The sequence below is a fragment of the Enoplosus armatus genome, chromosome 14, assembly GCF_043641665.1.
Source record: "Enoplosus armatus isolate fEnoArm2 chromosome 14, fEnoArm2.hap1, whole genome shotgun sequence".
NCBI lineage: Eukaryota > Metazoa > Chordata > Actinopteri > Centrarchiformes > Enoplosidae > Enoplosus > Enoplosus armatus.
The window spans coordinates 18,983,895-19,010,115 of NC_092193.1; the positions used below are offsets into that span (position 1 = coordinate 18,983,895).

Below are 26,221 nucleotides of genomic sequence, written 5' to 3' on the forward strand. Positions count from 1 at the left end.
ACATGCAAGATGGCCACACATCACAGGCAAAATGCTGCTGGGCGGAGAAAAGTACAGGTAAATCATAACAGTTGCATTATTGCTAATTGTCTGGCCACGGCAAGATTATGGTCTTCATCTTAAAAAAAGGCTTCGCGGATACTTGAGCGACCGCAAAAACGGTCCGTAAAAGGCAGCGTTGCTGTTATGAGTCATGACTCAAGCCGGCTAACCTAGCTAGCGTAGCTTGCTTTAGCTAGTAGTTAGCATCTTCTGCTAACGCTGGCGTCTAAAGGATTACATGTATTTTTGTAAACAATTGTCATATAACTACGTGATAAATATATTAAAACGTAACTACCAAGCTCGTCAATTAGCATGAATAATTCATATGCTGTCTTAGCAGCATTTTATGCTGGTACAGCGTTAATGGTAGCTTAGCTGCACTGCATCCGGGCTCGGTCTAATTGCTGGGAATACGTACGCGTCTCGGTGGTTCTGTCGTGCACCCTGCCAATACTCATTGCGACCAAATCAAAACAGGTTATAATTATTGAATGTGTCCATTGTTAATTTGACTCTATTGGGAATCATTTCCCAATATATGTGTGTCATTTAGCTAGGCTACATGTTTCCTTAGCTAACTATGCATGTCCTTACAACGCAAGTGCATGAAACTTAACCGTTACCGTGTTCAAGCTTTGAAGGGTGCACAAGGAAGTGGGTGTGTTGTGGGGGAAAAACAGAAGTGGTCGAGATAGAGTCTGACTTAAGTGCTCACTGTCCTCTTTGTGTTTCAGGTGTCCTATGTCATTAGAGATGAGGTGGAGAAGTACAACCGAAATGGGGTGAACGCACTCCAGTTAGACCCTGCGCTGAACCGGCTCTTCACTGCTGGACGGGACTCTATCATCCGGATATGGAGTGTCTACCAGCACAAAGTAAAGCTTCTTAGACTCTTAATCTGTATTAAAATATATGATTGGGCAGCTGTGTGGTCGCATGCATCAAAGTTTCTTAATCTCAATTGTGGAATTGTCTTAATTTCTCTTCTCTGTCATCTTAGCAGGATCCATACATTGCCTCAATGGAGCATCATACAGACTGGGTTAATGACATAGTTCTCTGTTGCAATGGAAAAACATGTGAGTTTGATTACTGTTTTATTTAGGGTTTCGCACCTAAAACTGCTTTTTATTCTGCTCAGATTGATCTGATACACTTTCACTGTCTTCCATTTGCAGTGATATCCGCCTCATCGGATACAACAGTAAAAGTATGGAACGCTCATAAAGGATTCTGCATGTCAACGTTACGAACACACAAGGACTACGTGAAAGCTCTGGCCTACGCTAAGGACAAGGAGCTCGTGGCATCAGCAGGCCTGGACCGGCAGATCTTTCTTTGGGATGTGAACACACTGACAGCACTCACTGCTTCCAACAACACTGTCACCAGTAAGTCTTGTTCGTTTCTGTGTGACAGTTGTGCCCATTTCTGACCCATGAATACTGCAGTTTCGATTGTTGTGCATTCGTACTGACTACTGTTCTGTAACTGATAGTATGTTTCTCTGTACCTACGTGTGGACTCACTATAACTTGTTTCCAACAGCCTCGTCACTCAGTGGGAACAAGGACTCTATCTACAGTCTGGCTATGAACCAGATGGGCACAGTCATTGTATCTGGATCCACAGAAAAGGTCATCAGTGTAACATAACATACTCACACACACTAATAGTTGAGTTAAACTAGATTAGTAAACTACATGTTAACATCTTATCTGGGATATTTATTATGAAACTGGATTGTGAATGTGCTAAAATGACAGATATGTAGTAACCAGTGTTTATGTCTTAGTTTGATTTCTGCATGTTGTTTGGATTCCACATGTGCACCAGAAAGATTAGATACTATTTCTATACATAATTGGTGCCAGTGTTATTGCTAGTTGGGGGAAAAATTGGGGTGTTAAAGTGCTCCATTTTCCCTTCCTTTCTGTTAAGACATTCTTAATATATGGATGTCAATTAGATTACATAGCAAACGGGAGGTGTTCAGTTACTTTGAAACCACGTGAATGCTTGAATTGAACTGTTGCCTTTGTTTAGTCCCAGTAATCTGGTTTTAGTGTGCGTGTAAATGTAGTGCCCGTCCTCACTCCCTCCTTTTTTGCTTCAGGTTCTGAGAGTGTGGGATCCTCGAACATGTGCAAAACTGATGAAGCTAAAAGGTCACACAGACAACGTCAAGTCGTTGCTGCTGAATCGAGATGGCACTCAGGTGAGTTAAGATTTCTAAAATATACAGTGGTGGCAGCTGTTAAACAGAGGAACTTAAAAACCTAAACCAGCTGTTCTCCACAGTGCCTGTCGGGCAGTTCAGACGGGACCATCCGCCTGTGGTCACTCGGCCAGCAGAGGTGTATCGCCACCTACCGGGTGCACGATGAAGGGGTTTGGGCCCTGCAGGTCAATGAGGCCTTTACACATGTCTACTCTGGAGGCAGAGACAAAAAGATCTACTGCACTGACCTTCGTAACCCAGACATCCGTGTGCTCATCTGTGAGGAGAAGGCCCCAGTGCTCAAAGTAAGAAGCCATGACACTTTAACCGCAAACACATTTTCTGTTGTGATGCACTAACACAGTAACTTTTCATTGGAAGGTCTTGTCTGTACGCTGACTATGGCTTTCAACTGGTGTCAGTTTACAGTGTAGATGTAAATACTGGGTGTGGTTAAAAAAAGTTGTCCTCCATTGTATTTTTAAAAGATAAAAAGAAGTTAAAAAACCAGTTCTGAGTAATGAGCCCGTATTCTCCTGTCATTCATAGCTAACCATTGGGAGTCATTCAACCTTTTTTGCTGTCTTTCTCTTTTGCTCAGATGGAACTGGACAGATCTGCTGACCCACCTCCAGCAATCTGGGTCTCCACCACCAAGTCATCCGTAAATAAATGGGTAAGCATGCGTGACACCTCTGAGATCACCGGTCGGCCGTCAACATAACGACTCTGGAATACAGTATGGACAGAGACTTGTGCATGTGGCCATGCCTAATGCTATTCAGTAGTAATCCTCCTGTAATTTGTGTAGAAATTTAAACCAGCTTTGTGATGGCGTGGTTGATACACAAAAGATAATTGCATTACATTAATCACAGCTATTGCTGCTAGGAAGCGATGATTAAAATCCATAATAATAATCTCTAATGATTATTTTCTGTGTGTGTGCAGTCTCTAAAGGGAATGCACAACTTCAGATCATCAGGGGAGTATGACAATGACTGCAGTACCCCTCTGACACCACTGTGCACTCAACCAGAACAAGTCATTAAGGGTAAACTTGTGTTCATCTATCTGAAAATATCTGAAACTGCTGTCCTCTCCAAATCCTTCTCCCCTGACATTTTATTAAGTCAAATTCTGTGCTGTGTTTGCAGGAGGTGCCAGCATCATACAGTGCCACATTCTGAATGACAAGAGACACATACTCACCAAAGATACCAACAACAATGTGGCTTTTTGGGATGTCCTGAAGGTAAAGTCCATGCTGTTTTTAAGATATTTGTGATTAAGTTTGCTTGCATTTGCTTCGAGCCTTGATGATTCTGGTAGTTAAAATGATGTCCTAGCAAATGACACCATAGCCCAGTTAAAGGAGGACATTGGGCTAACATTTTTTAACATTTTTTGAGTACTACCCATGCAATGAATCCGTCGAGAGATAAAGGAAGCCTCTCCTGATGACTCTGTTGAGAACTCACTCCTGGCGGTACATGTGGTTTGAATTGACTGTATGTATATTTTACCTTCAGGCTTGCAAGGGTGAAGACTTGGGGAAAGTGGAGTTCGATGAAGAGATTAAAAAGCGCTTCAAGATGGTCTATGTGCCAAATTGGTTCTCTGTTGATCTGAAAACTGGGGTGAGTCACAAACCTGGTAATACAAGAGCTTTTTATCTCTCAGCAGCTGCTTTTCAAACTCAGAAGTCATTCCTGACCCTGGTTAGCAGTCTCATGGTTGTGCATCTTTTTTTCCATAGATGCTCACTATCACATTGGATGAGAGCGACTGCTTCGCTGCCTGGGTGTCTGCAAAGGACGCTGGGTTTTCAAGCTCGGATGGATCCGACCCAAAGTGTAAGATATCTGACCGTATCACATTTCACATACAAATAACTGTTAAACTAACTTCATATTGCATCACTACTAACTTTATTTTGCCCCTTCATCTCTGCAGTGAACCTGGGTGGACTGCTGCTCCAGGCTCTGCTGGAGTTCTGGCCCAGAACTCGCATTAACCCCATGGACGAGGAAGAGAACGAGGTGAACCACGGTAAGGAGGTGGTTGACTTTCCATCCACTGCCAAATCACTCTGAAAATAAATCAACCAAACCTCTGCAGTGAAGCTCTGGGAGTTTGTCTTACAGGAGGATTGTGTTCTTGTGCCCACAGTGAACGGAGAGCAGGAGAACAGGGTCCAGAAAGGAAATGGATATTTCCAGGTGCCACCACACACGCCAGTCATCTTTGGGGAAGCAGGAGGCAGAACTCTGTTTAGGTAATGTTTCACTGACATGCCTATTAAAGCAGGTTAAACGTAAATAGAGAAAGCAGCAGTTGACTTTGTAATGTCATCAGTGTATATTTGTCATTTGTATTTTATTGCATTGCTTCTGATGTCCTGTGTTGCAGGTTGCTATGTAGAGATTCAGGTGGAGAGACTGAATCCATGCTGCTGAATGAGACCGTTCCACAGTGGGTTATTGACATAACTGTAGACGTGAGTACAATGTTTTCACCTTTTAGTTTACATTAAATCAAATAAGACAAAAGTCAAAATGATTACAAGTTAAATAGACTATAAATTCAAAATCATGTGTCAATGTGACAAACCCGTTCTCACTCACTTTTAGCCTGTAACCTAACATAGGAAATCGTGACTGCTTTTGTTGCTAAGCAACACAAAGTGCTCACAAAGCACTCTTATCCGCTGTTAAAGATGTCATTAACTACAGAGGAAGTTAGCTGATGCTTTATCAGTGGCGTGTAGGCCCTCGTAACAGCAGACATTTTGACGCGTCATTGCAGGAAAAGCTCCGGTGTTACTAATAACATTAACAAGAGCTCTGTTCTATTCAAGTGTCCCAGTAAGCCATGACAGTGAGCCAGCATGGACAATACCCAGACCCTGAAACTGGAGCAGCTAAATGGAATTCAGCCATCATTAATGTTATTATTTACACCTGTGCCTTTCCCACTGAAAATTCCCAAATTTAGATTTGAAGGGCTATGTCACTGTGTTTTCCCCAGGAGGAAATGTTTTAGCATCTCTGGGATACAGCATGTGCACTAACTGTGCTCCTGCCATTATTATTATTTGATTATTATTTGAGTTACATGTATTATCCTTCTTTTCCTCTCTTCCAGAAAAATATGCCCAAGTTCAACAAAATCCCGTTCTACCTCCAGCCCCATTCTTCCTCTGGTGCAAAAACTCTAAAGAAGTGAGTTTCTTGTCCACTCTGAATTGTATTTCCTTAGATTACGTAATGACAAGACATGGGTGCTGCAGATCTGTGTTGCAGCCCACCTGGTGAGAGCTGTTTTTGTTTGTTTTTTACCTTCTGTGTGCTCTGCAGGGACCGTCTCTCGGCCAGTGACATGCTCCAGGTGAGGAAGGTGATGGAGCACGTTTATGAGAAGATCATCAACCTGGATAACGAGTCGCAGACCACCAGCTCCTCGGCCAACGACAAGCCCGGGGAGCAGGAGAAGGAGGAGGACATGGCCATGCTAGCCGAGGAGAAGATTGAACTAATGTGTCAAGACCAGGTGGGCACGCTGCCTTTGCTTGTACATGTTGACATGAGTGCATCCTCGGCCATTGTTTACTGCATTAACGTTTTTTATTTTTTTAATCTTTCAACCAGGTTCTGGATCCCAACATGGACCTGCGAACAGTTAAACATTTTATCTGGAAGAGCGGAGGGGACTTGACGCTTCACTATAGGCAGAAGTCCACGTGAAAGTCGTACATTTTTAAAACAAGAACTCTTCGTCATTTGCCAATCACCACCCACCTCTGACATGTAGTACCCTAAACCCCATTGTGTGGTCAAGAGTCGCAGTATCGATGAGAATCAATAAAATTGGTGAGGACGGGGCTCATGGTGTATCATAGGGAACTGACCAGAACAGGCCGGAGCACCAAGAGACACCTGGGAGATGAGTGGTCCGTAGTGTTAATTTTTTTTTACAGTTTGAAGAATGGACTCTGTTTTCTCCAGAACTCACTTTATTTTCTTTTTCTTTTTTTTTTTAAACTTTGACTGCTACGTTTGTTCTTTCCTTCTGATTGGCATTTTATTTCAAAGCGACAAAAGTTACCGTTGGTGTTTGTGTCTGAGCGTGTGTGTTTATGCACATGGATGTAGTAGACTGTTTGTTCGTTCTAGTACATTCCAGAAACTGTCCTACAAACACTCCACACCCGTCTCAGCAGTTTAGGAGTACACTTGGTCTCTGGGTAGCGTCACAGTCCCTCAAAGCAATCCTCCTCTGTTCTCTCGTCATCTTAACTCAAACTTAACCTTGGCTTAGGCATCTAATTATCGAGCTTGAACCTCATTGACAGAAGCACTTGTCTTTGTCGTTTCTTTTTAGCCGTGCTGTTCTCAATGGACTGAATGTTTTGTTTTGTAAATATATGTACAACATTTTTGATTTAAGTGACTTTTTTTCGTTCTTTTGGTTTTGCAGCAGTTTCATTGTGGTGTTGTACAGTTTACTTAAAACCAAGTTATTTTTCCAAATCCCTAGAGCACATTCATGATCATGAAGGTAATTTGACTTGGATGTAAAAAATTGCATTTGTTGTATTCACTACGACCCAGAAATTGCAGTTTACTCTTAAGAATGTTAGTAGTCATCCAAGTCATCTTAGCAATCGGGAAATTATATATAAGATATGTATCTTTAACAACTCGCTCTTTTACTCGCTCTGTGCTTGGGTCATGAGCTGTGACTTTGATGGCAGTGAAGGGCTGTTCCTAATGTATATTTCATTTAGATTCAATAGGAGTTCAATGAAACATGAATATAACTTGAAGGGGAATCTCATCCAAGAGAATATATGACTATTCAACCACTGTGGGAAATTCACCAAAGTGAAATAAACGGTAATACCCATTTCTCTCTTGGTGTGTCACCAAGCAGAGCAACAGATCTTCATTGTAAATTTTCTGCAGTTAATTTTGCCATGAAGAGTGTGTGTGACGCCATAGTGGGGACGCATCCAGTGAGCTCTAATTGGCCAAGAACATGATGGGTACCATAATTAGGCCATAACACTGCAATATCCCTCGTTGTAATAATTTGTGAAATATGTATATTTTAGGCATTCGAAGAAATAAATTGGAATGATTTAACAATGACAGATTTATGGGAATTATAAATGGATGTTTCTTGAGTTGTAATGTGTTCGGCTGATGAGTGTGAAATAAGAAAAACAGGACAAGTTCCTTTTTTTTTTTTTTAAGTCAAGTGATATGATTGTTTAACCATCAAAGATTCACCCATTTCACATTCATCAAAAGACTCTGCACTCATTCCTAATAAAACATACAATTAATTGATAAAATATCTGCAAAAATACTTTTCCTTATTTTACACGCTAGCACCTACATTGACTGAAAAACATTAAGAAGCCCCCTAGAAAAAAGCAGAAAACAGTTACTCAACAGCAGCACCACCGTCACCAGACCTCTTACATACTGTATACGAAAGGTCAGTCACCTATTGGATTTACGCATTGCCTGTCGAGTCACAGGCAGTACTCGTCTACTGTTGCATAGATCACAAAAATTACAAAGGAAGAACAGTGTCAAATGAGATGTGGGGACATAATTCCAGCGCTTTAAGCAGTAAAAATTGTTTACAAACATCACAGACTGCATGGCTGAATAAATCCAGTTAAAAGACAGTGTTTAAAACATACTGACCATCAAATCTGGTGTAAAAAAAAAAAAGTGTATTGATATAAAATATACACAAGCCATGAACTATTGTAAAAGTTCCCCTTATAATCTTATAAGTTATTTTTAAAAGCTGAATTGTGGGAAACATTATTTGCATCTTTGAAACCCAACAGATGTAACGCTGCACCACAAGACCGTAACAACTCCTCTTAACTGCCAACAGTCTGGCAGCTTCCAAATCTTTGCTGGGTATTAAGGTGCAGCTGTGCTTTGCTGTAATAAATGTATGTGTTTATCTTTGGACGTGTTCATCACATTAGTGTACCAGAGGCAAAGTCTCGTCACCCGTATTATCTAATTTTGCGCCGAGCAAGGAAACGAGTTGATCATGTTGCAACCTTCTTGGCCTACAAATGAGCAGTAACTTTAAATCCTCACATATAAAAACAAATAGGATGTTCATACAGTGCCTCTAAGTGTTTTCCTACTTATAAGCTAATACTACTGGTTTCTGTAGTGTAACTAACCTGATGAAGCAGCCATACACTTACTGTAAGAGTCAATTACAAATATCAATATCAGAGATTGTAGATTATTTCCTTCAGTGTGTCCTGTATTTCCTGTGTAGTGTTTCTTTAAAAAACCCCAGTGATTGTCAACTTTACATTTCTGTACTTATGTATGTGTATGCATGACCTGATGTAAGCTTACTCAAGAGGCGGCTCTTCTGGCTCCTCCTCATCACTCTCATGGCTGCAGTGGTGAGCAGGAGCCATGTCTAGAGGCTCTGCAGACTCTTCCGCTGGCCCTGTTGCATCCTCGACGGCCTGAGCGGGAAACTCGTCTGCCATCGGCTCATTCACAGTGGAGGACTGGAGAAGATCGACAGGCGATGGGCGGGGGGGGTCTTCTGCTGGGACAGTGGGCTCAGCAGGAGGCTCAGCAGGAGGCTCTGGGGACTCGGGGAGAGACAATGAACCCAAAGGTGGACTTGGGCTATCGCTAGACTCACACAGAGAGCCGGGGAGGTCTGCGGACTCTGTGACCAGGTGAGATGTTTCAGCTGCTGGAATGCCTGAGTCTGACAAAGTGTCAGTGGAAGCGTGAAAAGAAGTGAGGTCCATGGCTGCCTGGGAGCTCTGCTCTTGTGGGTCAGTCTGGTCGTCTGCTGATGATGAAAGCAGCACGCTGTCCTCCAGCTCCTCTGTACAACAGGAAATACAAACATGGTCTATATTCAAAATCTATACATGAAAGCTCTGTGACACAGGTACAAACTGCTGCCGTCCTAACTTACCAACACCAGAGATTTCACCGTCCTTCTCCTCGTGCATGGCCAGGGCAGTGTTGGTCATGTCGATGGACGACATGGAGAGATCCAGTCTGTCCACCAAATCTACGGGGTCAGGGTTCATCACTGCCACTTCAGAGTCAGAGAAACCTGGAGAAACAAACACGAGGCGCTTGCTGATCAGCTTTTTATGAACACAGCGAGATGCCAAGGAGACGACACTCATACGTCTCATATATCATCATGCTCTAAACTCTGCACATCTGAACTGACCGGGGTCCATGACTCTGTGGATTGGTGGCGGTAGAGGAGCTTCCTGGAGGGTGACCTGCTCCAGGTCTAACACGTCTTCACTTTGGCTTGAAGGTGCCATCAAAGGCGCCTGGAAAACAAACAGAAACAAGTTTCCAATAGTTTCTCATGTAGCAGTACATTAAGTCAGTCAATAGTTCAAGTACTCCATTAATTGATTTGATTGACCATTTCCTGTAATCCATCAGTTATTTTAGCAATTTATCTAGCAAACATGCTAAACATTAGTTGACGTCAGCTTCTCTAATGTGACCTTTAACCATTTGTTGACATTTTATAGACTAAACGATCAATCACTTAAATGAAAAAGTAGCCAATGGATTAGTCAGCAATAAAAGTAATCATTAGTTGTAGCACTAAACGTGGTAAATGTGGATTCAGATTTACCTCCGTGAATCCATGAGTGGGCAGAATCGGAGAGGGTTCCTCCTCGGGAACAGGGGTGGGGGGCTTTGCTGTCGATTCGTCAGGATGTGCTGGGATTCGGTGCAAGTAGCCATAACCAATGCCACAACCCAAGCTAACAGAAAACATTTTGAAATGCTTCAAGACCATTTATAACACCACTATAAAACAATTCATACAGCCTTCATATAGCCTCATATTAGAAAAGAAAAGGAGTGATCTGCATGCACCTTTCTCATCTTTTAGCATTTCACTCCAGGGATGCCAAACATGTGTTGTGTAATAGGAAAATAGTGATATTAGCATAGAATGGATAAAACAGTCCTATGGCAACTTATTAAAGGTGAAGTGCAGAGGTATTCTCCAGTAAGTCACCCTGAAAACCTTATGTATCTGTGTATTGTCACGTACCTGCCCTCTCCACCCCACGCTCCATTTGGTGTGACCACCACCTCTCTGCAGCCATCTGTTTGTATGTTGTACACCAGCAGCTTCAGTGGCTTCCCTTCATGGGCCTCAATCAGTGAGAAGAAGTCCTCTGACTGGAAATCAGAAATTCTGAATTAGTTACAACTTGTTGAGAGATACAATTTTCAGCAAAATAAATCAAATGTTAGCAATAAAGCTATTATTAGTCTTACATCTTGCAACACTTGATCTGCACCAACAATATAGTCACTGTGTGGCTGAAGCCCTGCCAGTGCAGCGGGTGAACTGGCTTCCACATCCTATGGGAAAGAAATAGGACAGAAATAGTTAGCAAAGAAAAGATGAAGCCATAATCAATCGGTTTGGTTTTCCCAGCTCTCGATGAAGAAGCTCACCAGAACGTGCCACACGTTCTCAGTGGCTCCTTGGTAGCTGCAGAAGCGAACACTGGCACCCAGCAGACCCTGTCCTCCCCACATGTTACTGGGCACCACCTCCAGCTCACGAACCCTTGTGGTTTTAGTGCTGTACACCTCCATCTTCACGGCCCTCTCCACGTTGGCTTTCAGAATCTCCTTCAGCAGGTCATTTTCCTCATTCTGGTGCACAGTAAGAGGAGGAGTCAAACAAGACCTGCAGTCAATGACTTGTACCTTAGCTACTCACAATGGGACAGTCAATAAACTCACAAGTCTTCTGTGGTCCAGAGACAGAATGAAGTCAAAGAAGGGCTGCAGCCCGGCCTTCTCTGCAGGGGAGCTCGGCTGCACCTGTCAAAACCGACACAAGCATTTAGTGGTGTTCATCGATATCAATAAAATGATGCTCATAAATATTCCCATTACAATGATATAAAACAGAGAAAAGCAGCAAATCTTTCCACTTGAGTAGCTTGAACCGCGAGATGTTTGACATTTTCGCTCGATCTCTCTCGAGCGATTTATCAGATAATCGATTAATCATCTCAGCACTGATGTAATTTAATACAGATCATTCTGTAATTTTGCAACACCATGAAAAGTCTGAAGTAAGGCGATTCATCGGAGGCCAATAAAAATATATCTTTTTTAATTTGCCCTTACGCTGAAAAGCAATATATTAGTCAACGTTAAAGCTATTCGCTAACGGTATTCATCTTGTATCGTTTTTTAACGACTGTGAGAAAAAAAAAAAAAAAAAAAAAAGTTGGACATTGTAATAGCTCAGTGGATTCAGGACTGCTGGAAGACTTTCTTTGAGACAAGTTGCGGGTCTGAATCCAAGCATCATTTTTAAATGATTAAATACAAGTTTCTGTAGCATTGTGTCAACTTGGGGTAACAGACACAGTGCCAGCTCATCAGGTTTTACCGGTGGGTCTGCAGCAACTACTTAGCTAGCTATCAGTTAAGGTTAGCAGTAACATCTGATAAGCTGCTGGACACGCTGTTCCAAGCACAAAAAAGCTGAATCATTCCTTACGCCGTGCACGTGGTATCCATACGTTCCTCCTTCGGATACTTCTGAGCTCTGCGTTAAACCCATTTCTGCCAGGAACTTTCAAATATTAGCTAATATCATCAGAAAATAACAAAGTATGTGAGAATTATTACGGTTGACAGTCCGCGGCCATCTTGTCTGCAGCCCAAAACAATCGAACATCGCTAGTATCGAACACGGAAACACGCGTACGCACATATAAACACAGCGAACGCACTGGTAGCAGAGCTGCTTCATGTCCCAGTCATGGATGGGCGCAGCGTTGATATTAAAGTTGTGCTAATGAGGCCACTACTACTAACACGACCTCTACTATGGTGAAATCTAAGAGAACATACCCTTGTACCAGCAGGCACTTTGACATGTCACAGCAGGGAAAACACTCCATGTCATTTAAGTGAGCCAGTTCCAGGGTCTTGGTATTGTGTATGCTGGCTCACTGGCATGGCTTTACTGGGACACTTAATAGACATCAGTCATTAATGTGATTAGTTACACCTTTGCTTTTGCCATGAAAAAGGCCTATTAAGGATGCATAGTGGGTATTGTACTTTATCAATAAATAATTTTAGTATATGATAACAGAAGCCAGAGGAAAAGTTTTAAGTAGATTCTTCTTCTCAGTGACATTCATGGGATTTGGCTTAATCTAAGGGTGTAATGACAGAGCTGTCATTATCATTATTGATCCAGTCTTGGTTTCTTCGCATGTACTGGGGATGAATACAAAAATACCACTCATTAAATAAATCTGAAATCAGTGAATAAATAAATAAAAATGTTTTTTTATTACTCCAATACAGAAATATTCTATACATAGTGTTAAGCATATGCGAGATAGTTCACAATTACCCAGGCAGTTATTTAAAAATAATTCACAACCTGGAGGTTGAAAATGGAGGAGTGTTATTTTTTCATTATTGCATGCATCAAAGTGGATTATCCTGCTTATACCATGGCCATCTGCCAGCAAAATATGGATATTTTTGTTGATATCTGGGGCAATACTCTTTATTATCTCTACATTTGTGACATTTGGAATGAATATTACTTTTAACAACTACTCCAAAAATAGGAGAAATTGCAGCTATGGGTTTTAACTTGAATGAGCAATGATGAGGCAGATGCATCAGAGCACCTGTGGCCATGGTATAAGAAATTAAATAACATGTCAGAAATCATTATATATATCATTATATAGGTTCAGGAAATAGAAAAACGAGACATATATTAATTACTCAAGCATGGTTTCTCTGAAACAAAATCAAAATCATTTTTAAGCAATAGAAAAAATATCCAGCTAGGAAAAAATATTTCATCGATCATTCTTTGTACACTGAAATAGTCTTACAAATCCATAAAAGCAGTGCTTTATACATTAAATTCTCTTATTCAGTTTCTTGTTATGTCACTAGAATGCCTTGAATCAGCTATAAAAGCTGGGTATCGCTGACTGCATAACCCTGCTCTGGGCTCGGTTCAGTCAAGCCGATCAGAGACTCCAGGAGGTAGGTGCTCGACTCGTACGGTGGCAAATTAACAGAGCTAAACAGCTGGAGGTGGCAAAAGCTGTCCGGGTGTCTGTGTAGTTTGAAAGAGCTGTGCAGAGGTCCAGAGGTGTAGTCACAGTCGAAGAACTCGAGGTCAGAGTCAGAGGAGAGGCTCAGGTCCATGTACCTGCCTGAGGAATAGTCCACGGTGGGGGAGGGAGTGTTGGGGTAGCCCTCAAGAGAGTCTTCGTCAAAGAAGTCTCTGGCTTGGTTTGCATTCTCATCGAGGTAATCTGTCAGCGAGGTCCAGCTTGTATTGTCTGTGAATGTGTTGGCTGTCAGTGGTCCTGTACTGTTAGTAGGTGTGCTGTGAGTGGCAGAGTTGTCCCCTGTGTGCCTCAGTTGGCTGCACGTAGAGTAGTTATTATTTTCGGAGATGCTGAGGGCACGTGACAACCCTCCATCAACTTCAGGGAGATTCTGACTCCCATTAAGGCATCCTCCTGAATCAGAGTCGGAGGAAGAGCAGGAGGATTCGGTCATGTCGCTGCTGCAGCTGTTCTCTTCCACTACCAACCGCTCTGGGATGAAATGAAAGGAAGGAGTGGCGGGCATGGTGAGAGGAAGATCATCTTCCTCCATGGTGAACCCAAAGGGGCAGCTCTTGTCCTGTGCCCTCTGTATCGGATGGGCCTCATCCTGGTCCTCTGGAAGTCCTGTCTGGTCCTCTTGGCTCAGTGTTTCATCTTGGAGTCGCTTCTCCAGTTCGAGTCTCATGGCGGTGTGGATGTAATGAGTCTGCACACGTCTGGAATTGAACTCGATGCGCCCCTGAGTGTTTCCACAGCCATCCTTAGTGCAGCCACATGGGAAGTTGAAGCGGTCCACCTGTGTGTAAAAGATGGCAGAAAGAGAAAATCAGTGCTGTTGATGCCAGGATCTGATGTTGACTGCAAAACAAGTTCAGGTAAAATGTGTTTTTGGCTTGTAAACAAAAAGTTATCCTGATTCCAAAAAAATCCACAATGGTTTACAGTGTTTACTCTTGTTTTCTAAAGACCAGGCTCCTGATTGGCTACTTATTACAGTAGTGCTAAGAAAAATGATGGCACCTATTCAGGTGGGTGATATGGATAAAATCTTCAATTACAGTATATGTAATTTTTAACAGATTTTCCAGAAAATCAATTGCGAAATTGTATAATGTATAAAATAAGGAGATAGGAATGTTGGTTTTTGGCTAATTGAAACTGTTAGCTAAAAATAATGGATAAATGGTTTAAATAGTTAACCACTGGTCCAATACACCCATATAAATTAAAGGGATAGCTGCCACTGTATCGACAGTGTGGTTATATTATCCCACAGTATATATCGTGGTATTGCCCACCACTAAGCACCAAAGATACATGTTACTTTACTCTCTTTACTAAATATGCCTTCAACATGTATTTGATGCTTAACTAGCTGAAACTACAATTTGCATTCAAATTTAATTTCACATGCAAAAATAAAACATGAAACCCACTCATAAGATAAAATGTGCCAGTGCAAACTCGTTGGGATCAAATCAAGTTTATAATCAGCCCATATGCTGTTAGAGGTTGACGTTGTTTTTGCTAACGTACAAGTGTCGTACCTGGCACTTGATTCCTGCCAGACTGCATGCGCAGGTCTCTGGCTCACAAAAGCCTTGACAGTCACATCCACAGTCCTCCCTGGAGAGACGCAGGGCGTGAAGCTGCCTCTTCTCCTCCCTGTCTACGCGCTTCACCCCTGCCGCCTGAAGGAGAGCCTGCCGCTGTTTGGAGGAGTACGGCTGAAGGAAACTTCCGTCCTCCAGCTCAGCATCACTGATGTGGACATCAGCGTCTTCATCTGGGATTTGATCCACTGTGAGCCTGCTTGCTTCTCTCTGGTCAATGGCCCCACTGGTGATCAACTGGAATCAGCACAACAGATAAAGTAAGGAGGCCGTTGTGTGGACGAGCAATGCAAACCAATGTAGAAATGAAGTGCACCCACGTTGTGTTTCAATGCCTTGAACCTCTCTTCTCTCAGTCTCTCTCTGAGCCTCTCTCTGTGCCTGTGCCGTTGCTCCAGCGCATGCTCTGCCACCGTGTATCTCTGGAGGGTGCTGTGCCTCTGCGTCATGCCCAGGGTGGCGCCTCCATGGCTGGGCACGCTGGTGAAGCCCTGGCAGCGCGGGAAACTGAACACCGTCACTTGGTCAAAGCGCACGTTGCTCTGTGCACCTGCGAGCTTGGGCCTCTTCAGGGTGGACTGAACTGGTTGTGTTAGAAAAAGAGACAATAAAATCATCAGAAAAGGACGGTAATAACATACTGTGAAAACATGAGCAAGTCTGTCAGAGCAGTCCAGTTCTCGGCCCATATTCATCAAGAGTCTCAGAGTAGAAAATGAGTCCTACATGGTCAAAAGTGAATGCTTGTTTTGTCTTACTTTTAGGACTAGGAGTGAAAGCATTTTATCACCCAGGCATCCTAACCTGGTAGAATTCGCCCAGACATTCAGACAGATAAATATTATTAAAAGACTGTTTTTCTTTAATTTATTTGGTCCTAAATGAGAGTGGACTACAACTTTTATTTGAACACAATCACATTCCCCTGGACATCACCTACTTAATGATAATAAAGGATACCTGCAAAGTGATGGCTGATGACCCCTTTTCCTTCCCCAGGCCAAATGCCAGTGCTGATTTTGACACAGGTTATTTGTAATAGCTCTAAATGTTGTAAAGCAGTGAAGTGTCACACTGTCTCTTAAAAGTAGTCCTTCTCCTTGCTGAAAGTCCGTGCAGGAACTCCTACCCTGGCGTACTGTGGGAGTGTTTTTAGTCCTAATTACAGCACAATTCCCAGAAATGATTCCTTGATAAACAATGGCTCTGAACTTTGACACAGGATCTTGCTTGCTGTAGGTCTCTGAGTGGCCACTAGGTGACACACTACAGGGGTTTCACCACAGCGGCTTGGGTCAATAGTTTAACATACATGTGGAGAGGAAATACCAAGCAAAGGGTCCATTGCAACGAAGCACAGATCAACAGTACACAGAGGAAAGAAGGGTCTCACTGCTCGGTCTGCCAGTTTAATCTTCAATATCCACCAGGTTACAGGTTTGGTTTAAACAGTTTGGCTTCAACAAATGATCTAACCTTCACACATTACTGAGGCTGAACTCTAGTTTCAAAAGTCAGTAAACAACTGAGACCAGCTGACTAAGCTCGTCTCAGCCGCTCTGTCTGTCTAAAAAGCTCCACACTGGGGCACTGTAACTCAAAATAACTGTAATACATAAGGTTTTACACTGTACAACAACAACTGCAGAATAGTTTGCCATTGCAAGCCCTCTGTGTGCTTTGTGATATTTTAATAAGGCCATTTGATATGACTTGTTTAAAGGGACCTTGCTATTCAAATTGATTCCACAACATCCTATTGCTCAGGCAAATGATCTTCTACCCAACCGGACAGACAGTCCAACAGGCGGGTCACTCGATGCGCATTATCTAGAATGGTTAGTGTTTTCATACCACTGCTGCTGCAGGCTGATAAGAGACACTCCTATAAAACACAGATGGGAAAACTGCCAGATAAGGAAGAGGTTTGCATTATTTGAAAACACAGTGGTCGTTGGGTCGGATACTTACTGGGTAAACTGGTGGGTGAAGAAGGACTGTGAGGTGTGAAATCCTGGTTGTCGGGGGGGCTGCTCTCCCCGTCGGACTCCCACTCCGAGGAGGCAGAGGAGGAGAGGGAGGACGGAGGAGAGGAGGAGGAGTAGCAGGGGCTGTCATCTACCTCTGCAAACTTTCTCTTCAGGATGCCTCTCATTGTTTGGCTGTGGTGGTTGATATACATTCTGCATAAACACAAAGCAAAAAAGCAAAAAAGACGTTGGTTTCAATATTTCTTATATTGTGGTATCAAATGCACAGATCAATCATGATCAAATCCTGCATGTGTGGCTTTATCCAAACAGCAGCACCTAAACCAGGTATATAAAATGAGACATATGCAAATGAATGAATTAATAATGGGATAACAATGATGTGTTTCCCCTTTAACTTGAGAGACCAAATGTACACAGTCAAATTAGTACGTCTTTTGAAAATGACAGCTGGAGGAGTGAGAGCTCTTTCCTGTTGAGAGCCGCTGGTCGAGCCGGTTTCAGGGCACTAGTTTGTTTAAGCTAATTCCATCTTGATAGTGATTATCCAACAAACCGATGCTTCATAAGTGCACAAACATGAACTGAAATCCTACTTTCACTTACAACCAGCTGAGCACTTGAGAGAGTAAAAAGAAAAAAAACAAAAATCAACAGCTCTTTTTCTTTTCCCCGCAGAGTAATTAACATTCCAATGATTCCTCAAGTTTTTTTTTGTGTGAAGAATACGTGGAAACGGAGTGTCCAATGGCTGTGCTCTAAGGACTGGGGGGTGTAATGGTTCAAGTGGCTGCTATTTTCGGATGTGAACATGGAAAAGAAATCCAAACATGAGTGATTTCAGGGTTAGAAGCCTTAGCAGGGCTTTTCAGAACTACAAACGATAAGCAGAGTGTGCTGTAAAATAGAGTGGTGTCACTAAAGAAAAGCTGTTAGACACGTCAGCAGTTTGTCTGGAGAAGCTTGGATGTCAGGAAAACTGCTATTGTTTGGTTTAGCGCCACAACAAACGATAATTTTTATATACATGAATATTTTCTCGATGAATAGGCTCGGTCCATAAAATGTCAGAAAACACTGAAAATGCCTTGTCTTGTTTAGTCTGAGCAGCAATCCAAAACCCAAAGGTATCCAATTTAATATCATGGTAGTCTAAGAAAACCAGCAAACATTTACATTTAGGAAGCAGGAATCAGAGAGTTTTCAGATCTCCATTAATCTATCAACGAAATTAATTAAAAAACTAATCAATTAATCGACTAATCGTTTCAGCTCTAGTTTGGTTTTAGTTTTCTAACTGGCAGTAATAGTCACAGAAAAATAAATCTGCAAACTGAGTATTCACTAATAACACTTAGGGTTAGGGTACTCTTCTTTATGGCGCCAAACCATCAGAAGGGTTTGAACCTCAAGAAGCTTTAAACTCCATCAGTGGTCCAATAAGTGACAGTCATGCAAGCAGCTGACCAGGATTTAGACTGACCTCCCCTTAGGTCCCAGAGAGAAGGGTAGAGAACGTTCACCCTCACAAGAGCCACTGAAAACAGCACAGCGTTTGCACTTTCTAAAAGAGCGAGTACACCAGGTAAAGAAGTGACACTGCTTCTGATCTGAAAAGGCAATGTAGACCACTGGCTACCTTCGTCTGCACTGACAGGCTGGACTCATTGCCATTTTGCCCTGCACAAATACTCTGGGTCCACAAGAAGCTTCTGATTGTCTGTTGTAAGCAAATAGTTAAACCATTGAGGCTGTGTGTGCACTCAGAGTGAGCAACTTCCTGGATCCATCAGCAAATAAGAGGTGAAATAAGAGAAAGCTTCTTGTGCCATTAACACTGTTTCCACAGTAAACTGTAAACCGCAAGCTGGAAAACATCTGCATGGTTGTTTAATATTCCTAAAAAATAAAATGACAGTATTTCTAATGTAATGCTACACTGCAGTATTGCCATGGCTGCCTCTTGTCCCAGTTATATCACATTTATTACATTTAATATCTGACAGAGTGGAAAGGCATAACTGTACACGTGGGTATCCTCTGAGACCACATCAATAATAAAAAGGTTCAAAGCAGCAGAAGCACATAGTGCACGTGCGCGTCCATGTGAAACAGGAGGGGGGGGGGGGCTATGCTGTCTTAATGTACTAATGTAGTTTTAAAAAAATAGGCTTATAGTGACACTATTGGGAGAAATTACCATGGCGCAGAATAAGTTCACATGATTTCACTATTGTGTCAAACACACTTTAAATCCCCACAGGAATGTTTTGTCATTGGAGGAGTGCAGGAGTCGTTTCCTGTTTGACATAACAACAGTCATTAAGCAGCTGACCTCCTCACCCCTCGCGGAGACACACGGCGATCATGTCGGCTACAATAATGACAACACTGTCTCCCGTCCGCTTTCTTTCCAGCAGAGAGTCACACTGGCAGCCACGGTCTCGTTTAAACCCGAGCAAACTTCCTCTGCTGCTAGTGCGCATGTGACACAGTTCTGGCACGAATGGAGCCCCATACAGGACAGCTCAGGAGTCCGTGCCGTTGTGATAGGAAGTTTGTTTACACTTTAGTACTAATTTAAGGCCGTCTGCGTCTTCGTGAAACATAGTATTAGCAGTCAAATTAAAAGCAACGGTCAAGTAATTGCCCAAAGTTTACAAAATTACAGGGTACGTTATTCTAGATGAACATAATACGACGTGATAAAGATAAATATAAAGGAAAAGTAATTACTGACTTAAACCCTATGGCAGGAATACAGTAATATATCGTCAGTTACTCACCACGAAGTAAAATGCAGCATAACAACAGGCTGAAATTCACACGAAGTTACGGGTCTTGTCCGCGGACCAGCCAGCTGGGCATTGTGTGTGCCTCTGTGTTTATGTGGAGCTTCACAGTAGTACCAGTGTGAACATGAGAGGACTGGCTGGGAGCTCCCCAAGAGACGACAGTTAGCAGCAAGATAGTGCATCCTCTTGGAACCTCCTCAGAACTCGCACCTGCGCACAACTGTTTGGATGGCTAGCAATATCGTACGGTTATTTAAGTAGGAAATGTCAGACATAAGCTATTATTAAGTAACATGTACATGACAGTCCACCTCATGAAACAGTAGCGACGTTTTAGTGATTCAAACGCACCACAAAGCTCTCATTAAAGCTAGCTAAAGACTTTGTTCGGTCTCAAATCAGTTGAAGCTCGTTCAGACCAAAACAACCAAACTTGACACACTCCAGCTTAAAAAAAAAAATGAAGTCAAGTTCATACATCATTGTAAACACGTCTATCTAACATTTGTCCATGGAAAGGAAAGTTACAGTTAGCCGGCTAACACCAGTTCTCCTGCACAACGAAAGCGGACGCGGTTGGGAGCGGGAGTCATCTCGCTTCACATCAGTGCTCTCTGTGGCTCCCCTGACTCTCTTGACGCAGACAGTGACACACGCAGAGACAGGAGACGCTCTAGCTGTCACTGCTGCCCACAGATCCCTGTTCACACTGCACTGTTACAACCAGTGATGTAAATAAATAACTTCTAAACCTCCAGCTGGTGATTATCAGAAGGCAATCGGCCACTATTACAAACAGGTTAGAACACATGTTCTCATTTGGACTGTAGGACCACTTCCATTATTATTTTTATCCAATATAACAAAACTCAGTGAACTCAATGATATTTCGAGGGTTGACAAAATAATTGGAATACCCTACAGTACAATAGGAGAAGCTCATATTTTTCAGCTATTGTTGAGACTGGCAGAATTGTTGATTGAACTCAAAGGTCATTTTAGAGGCTGTAATATTTTTTTTTTTACCTAGTCGAAATATGTTATGATTTTGTTCAACTTCTCTCCTTTCAGTTCCCCTCTCTATATTTTATAATATGTGCATTGTTTGTGACAGAAACAACAGCACTTCCGAGAGCAACTGTGTGGAAGTGAAGAAAGGCTGCAGTCATTTTAAGTTTATAAGCAACTGAATACCAAAGGATGCATTTTAACCACTACTGAAAACTTAATGCACAAAGTTGAATACAAAGGAATGCATGTAATTGAAAGATTTTACTTTGAAAACCATCTATCTAAATGTAGGTGGCTTGAGTTAAACTCTGTTGAATTTTAAAAAGGCAGTTTCAAAAACTAGATTTTGTTTCTGGTTCCCAAATTCAGTGCTATTTAAATTCAACATTACTGTTCGTATTCAGTTGTGGTTACATTTCATAATTAGGTATTCAGTTTCTTATAAGATTGAAATCCTTATGGCATTTCGTTATTTAAAGATGACACATACTGCCAAGTATTCATCTTACATTATTGTAATGTGACTCACTGGTGTTCCTCTGAAATAGTGATTTAAGTCAGACACTCCTAAACTCCAGGAAACTCCCTGCAGTGCAGAGAAGCTGTAGATCGGCAGGATTATGGATTTGGGCGTGAAGCCTCTGCCTCTTGCACTCAAGGAAAAATCCTCTTCCCTGCTTTCCTGTTATATTCTATTTCTTGTTAACAGATGTTAGCATTAGTTAGAATTGGAAGTTTGTCTGTGTGCATACATGCACATGCTCATTTTGAACTGTCCAAGCTGTTAACTGTTTTTTGGGAAAATAAGTAGAGTGAGAAAAAAAAAAGTAAAGCGACTGGATTAACATTCCAGTGTCTCTGCTTTTAAAGATAATCATAGGCTACTCTGTCTCTCCAACTGGGAGGAAAATGAAGCTCAGCGCTCAGAGGGATGGACAGCTTAACAGATGGACAGACAGATGAACGGAAAGACAGAACAGAAGTCCAAAATACGCTTGAGCTTTGACCCCATGTTGATACACATCAGTGCTTCAGTTTGAAGAAAAACCTGTTGGTCCAAACACTCTGGCCGGAGGAAGGACTGCTCGTCCCGACCTCAGCAGCACTCAGTGGAAGTGTTATGAGAGTGTGACCCACTTTGGCTAGGATCACTCTAGTGCATGTGTGTGTTTCTATTCCACTGACCTGCACAGGGAGTAAACACCAGGGAGACAGAGCAGCAGGAAAGGAGGGAATTACTAATATAAGCATGTGAAACAGCACATAAATAACCAGGAATTGTCTTGTCAGGAAAAAGTTATTTTAATGCTCAAACCTGGACTGTATTTGATGTAAAGTATATTTGGCAGCTTGGAGGTCCATCCAGTCTGCGCATCCTCTCTGAGATCTTGGTGTGACTCACTCATAAAACATGATCAAAGTGCTACGTGAGGCTACATGGCTATTTATAGTACAATCACACTGCCTGTCCAAAAATACATTTGTGCAGTACAGTTGGAGTTTCCTGTTCCTTTTGCTGGCTGTTACTGCGCACAGTGTGACTTCACTTAAATGTGTCAGGAGGTTGATCCATATTTTCTCGGAACACACTGGTGCGGCACTAACAGAGAAGAAGATGAGTCACGGAGGGAAATTCATATTTCACTTGAACAGCACTGAAATAGTCAGTGAAATAGTTACTTCAGCATGTACATGAAATACACAGTAATTCTGTCACAATTTACTGTATGTATCAACTTTATCATTTGTCTAACTAACCCAGATTGCTAACCTGATTTATTTACATATGTTTTCAGATTTAATTCCGTTCACATGTCATGTAAATGACAATGAGGAGGTGACATTTTGTGCCACAGTACTGGTTCATTATTTCACAGCTCCTTTCCTCAACATTGTCATCCACTCATGTTCTGTCTGACAGATGATCCCATCTCAGTGAGAGTAAACCCTTGCTGTGCTCTCTGTCCGGAGTCCACGTTACATAACTTATAGTTAGCCTACATTGCTGCGGCCTCTCAGGTTGCTGCCACTGGCTCTTGTGGCCCTGTTTTCTCAGTCAAGCTGCGCCAGCGATGGCCCACATACAGCGATATACTGACAGAGCTTGACAAAGCTTCAGGCGTGTGAAACTGTGCCCCAGTTCCTCCTTCTTTCCTGTGGACACTATCTCAGGGATTTGACCCCTTTTTAAGCTCACACTCAGTTTTATAACAGGAAGTATCAGGTATAGCGTCGGACTGTGAGTTATTATATTCCAGTCGGGTTCCAAATGGAGCCTGGAGATTGTTTTGTTTTCCTGAAACATACGTCCTTGACTACAGAATTAGATAGATAGATAGATAGATAGATAGATAGATAGATAGATAGATAGATAGATAGATAGATAGATAGATAGATAGATGGATAGACAGTGAAATAAGTTGACCATGATTCACTCTCTCATGATATTGAGAAATGGAGAATAAACTCCCACATTCTCTCTCTGTGTGTCTCTGAATGGTTGATGTCTTACTCCGGCTCCTCTCAGGGAAACGTCACATGTACACGAGTTGGCTCCTTTTTACACGGCCTCAGATGTCGTATTTTGACTGTCGTCACCATGGTCGCAAGGGCAAATATAGAACAGCTGTTTCTATTTCAGAGGACGAAAAGGCAGTGAATCATTCTGTTTGCCTTCATCATCATCATCAGCAGCAGCATGACTGCTGTCATCATCAACATGGGCAACATCTCTGCAGTCATTAGTGCCACTGTTATTTACGTCAGTGATGTTCTTGGCTTTACACATGATCCTTTCACTCTGACTTCAGGTTTACTCATCTTTTTAAATGATGGTGTTCACTTCTGAAGCAGTCACGTCCGTTTGCTGGATTTAAATAGATTTAAAGGCAATGAGTGTTCAGAGTTTAACAACAAAACTTCAAATCTTAAGCATTTCTCTATAACATTACATGTTCATGACTAAATAAGCAACAAGGAAAGTTCAAGTTTGTTAGGCGTTATTTACTAAGAGTTTAAACAGTCATGTGCTTCATCAGAACTTTGTGAGGTGTTTTCAGCTGTGATTAGGTTTTGATATGTTTAGTTTTTAAATATTAAAAGTGTGATTAAAATAAACAAATGATTTCCTCATTTCTTCATTTCAAATCTTTTTCAAATACTGAATCAGAAATGCCCAAGAAAATGATGTCTTGTGCCTCACAAACAATAGACATGGGAAGTGACACCCTAGATAACGTTTTAGCCAGTCCCTAAAGCTCAGGGAGAGAACGTTACAGACACCCATATTGATTTTTTTCTCCCTCACATTTTATGCAGAATTTGTGAATCAATGTAGCCAAATCCTGAACTCTTGAATCAGTTGGGTTAATATTTATATCCTTGATGTACCCCACAATTGTTGTGCTAAGTATGTGACATCACTTTTTTCCAGCTGAGCCCTGCCTACCTGAAACCAGAGCACAGATAAAACAGCGCGGACAGAAATTTTATGTGAAATAACCAAAAGTGTTCCAAAGTTCTTATTGAACCTCACTGCTCTTAGTAAGAAGCTGATTGAGCAGAAAAGGTCAGCGCCTTTAAACTGAACTGTGTGCCAAACATCTATCAAAAGAGACGCCAATCTCACTTTCTCCACTCGGAAAATGCCATCAGGTAAAGACTTTAGGTAAAGTTTCACAACAGTGACACCTTAAGTGATGTGCCAACTGCCATCCCTTTGTCTGTGCAGTGGTATCTGTTTAGGGGGGTGACACTAGAGAACTTCCTGTGACACCCTGATGGCAGGCGCTGGCCTTGTGCCAAGTGTGTGTCTAGCCTGCTCCCGGGGCTGGTCCGGGGGTATCGTGTCTCTGTAGCATAGTCACTTGGGCTACAACATCCTGGAACCCAAGGGTGCTCTCTGCGCAACATGGAGGTTGGAAAATGGATATGAAAGAGATCTATGCTATAATGGCAATACACAGTGTACTGCAATGTATAATTCAAATGCCTTCACTTAAGAGCCTTGTCATTGCTAAGAATAGTAAGGCTCAAAGCTGCTTTTCTATGTAATATATATGTACAGTAGGCATGTCATTCATTAACTAATATGATCAACATAATTTCAATTAACAGTATATCATTTCTTCTTATGAGGGCAATTCTGCCCATTGTATCCCTACAAAACATCATGCATGCATTATCACTTTTACAGTATTGTTGCAAAAGCAAGTCAAGCTGCAGCCCAGAGTGCAAAGTAGGTTACACAACTACAGTTTTCAACAGAAGTGATCTTATCTCGCTGCATGTTAGCAGCAAAAAGCTGTGACAGCCGAGCAGCTGTGTGATTGGGTTTGACATTCCCCCTCCAACAATGAGCCTCTTGTCAACATTGGCCACAGAGCTGTGGTGACCTTTCTTACAAACTTACAAACTGGCCCCTTGTGATGCAATGTGGACACAAAAGGCATTTTTTCCCCCTGAAGGAACGCAGTGAAGACGTATTTCTCTTTAGGATTAAGTTGTTGCATTATGCACACTAACAAAGTTCCTGCTCTCCTCTGTTCTCTTTGCCACTGACTGCGTCTGGCTGTCAGCCCTCCTCCTGCGCTCTCCCAGCAAAGTGTGTTCTGCTGCTGGTGTTGGCTGTCACATGTGGCTCCATGTGAGGCTTTTGCAGGAGCACACAGCAGCAACAGCAGCAGCAACAGCAGGAGGAGGAAAGAGCCCTGCTCTGCTCTCAGCTGTTCAGGCCAGCACTGACTGTTCTGTGGAGCTGTGTGGGTGAGACTGTGTGTCTCCCCCCCCAACGCTCCCTCCCCTACATGCTCAATCACTCACTGATTGCCCCTCTCTTCTTCCACTGCAGCTGGCAAAACACATGCATTAAAGGCTGACAACGCAACAGTCAGACACAGGGTGGGCTTCTCACTTCTCTCACTGATGTCTGACTCCACTGTTACTCACTGTCATGTATTCATGTGTTTGCACAAAGCATTAAGGTGTATTGTGATACTTTGATGGAATGTCAGGCTGCCTTTGTTAACAAACATCTAATGCACATATAGTCTCACAAATAGCTGCCATTTATACACGTGCACTCTCCTGGTTAACTGATAAGTATGACAGCAAATGTTCTGTCAACAAGCGAGCTGTTAAGATGCCCTTTAACCTCATTTGTCATAGATGGGGGAGGCGTGTTGCTCTGGCGCCATCTCCTGGCTTTTAAATGATATTAACGCTAAATACCATCAATGGTGTGTTTTTCTCCATGAGAGAATGACTGAACTATTTTCTCCACTGGAGGTCGACATAGTAAATGCTCATGTGAAATCATGTGGTCAGATGAAAGATATATTATTAGTATTAGA

At 42.3% G+C, this 26,221-nt stretch overlaps 3 protein-coding genes across 6 annotated transcripts; 1 reads left to right on the forward strand and 2 right to left on the reverse strand.

Annotated features, from left to right (window-relative positions):
• On the forward strand, positions 1–7,419 carry LOC139296167 (WD repeat-containing protein 48). 4 transcript variants are annotated; one of them, XM_070918499.1, is made up of 18 exons: positions 1–57; positions 780–920; positions 1,046–1,124; positions 1,224–1,436; positions 1,594–1,682; positions 2,162–2,263; positions 2,347–2,571; positions 2,868–2,942; positions 3,218–3,320; positions 3,424–3,521; positions 3,799–3,906; positions 4,026–4,122; positions 4,223–4,318; positions 4,439–4,544; positions 4,679–4,766; positions 5,414–5,490; positions 5,626–5,818; positions 5,917–7,419. In XM_070918499.1, the coding sequence occupies exons 1-18, from the start codon at positions 10–12 to the stop codon at positions 6,010–6,012; spliced, it is 2,034 nt and encodes a 677-aa protein (XP_070774600.1). In that variant the 5' UTR covers positions 1–9; the 3' UTR covers positions 6,013–7,419. The 4 variants fall into 4 exon arrangements, with proteins under 4 accessions (XP_070774600.1, XP_070774597.1, XP_070774598.1 ...); XM_070918496.1 differs by having other exon boundaries at positions 10–57; positions 1,224–1,455; positions 1,544–1,682; XM_070918497.1 differs by having other exon boundaries at positions 10–57; positions 1,251–1,436.
• A 6-nt stretch (positions 7,420–7,425) lies between these two features.
• Positions 7,426–11,997, reverse strand: gorasp1a (golgi reassembly stacking protein 1a). The gene is made up of 9 exons (XM_070918500.1): positions 11,861–11,997; positions 11,089–11,169; positions 10,795–10,998; positions 10,612–10,698; positions 10,382–10,512; positions 9,953–10,085; positions 9,527–9,635; positions 9,260–9,403; positions 7,426–9,166 (listed from the first exon to the last, which is right to left on the reverse strand). The coding sequence occupies exons 1-9, from the start codon at positions 11,921–11,923 to the stop codon at positions 8,670–8,672; spliced, it is 1,449 nt and encodes a 482-aa protein (XP_070774601.1). The 5' UTR covers positions 11,924–11,997; the 3' UTR covers positions 7,426–8,669.
• Positions 11,998–12,647: 650 nt separating this feature from the next.
• On the reverse strand, positions 12,648–19,938 carry LOC139296730 (cysteine/serine-rich nuclear protein 1-like). Its single transcript, XM_070919213.1, has 5 exons — positions 19,851–19,938; positions 17,045–17,256; positions 15,394–15,656; positions 15,008–15,310; positions 12,648–14,256 (listed from the first exon to the last, which is right to left on the reverse strand). The coding sequence occupies exons 2-5, from the start codon at positions 17,253–17,255 to the stop codon at positions 13,309–13,311; spliced, it is 1,725 nt and encodes a 574-aa protein (XP_070775314.1). The 5' UTR covers position 17,256; positions 19,851–19,938; the 3' UTR covers positions 12,648–13,308.
• Positions 19,939–26,221: the final 6,283 nt, after the last annotated feature.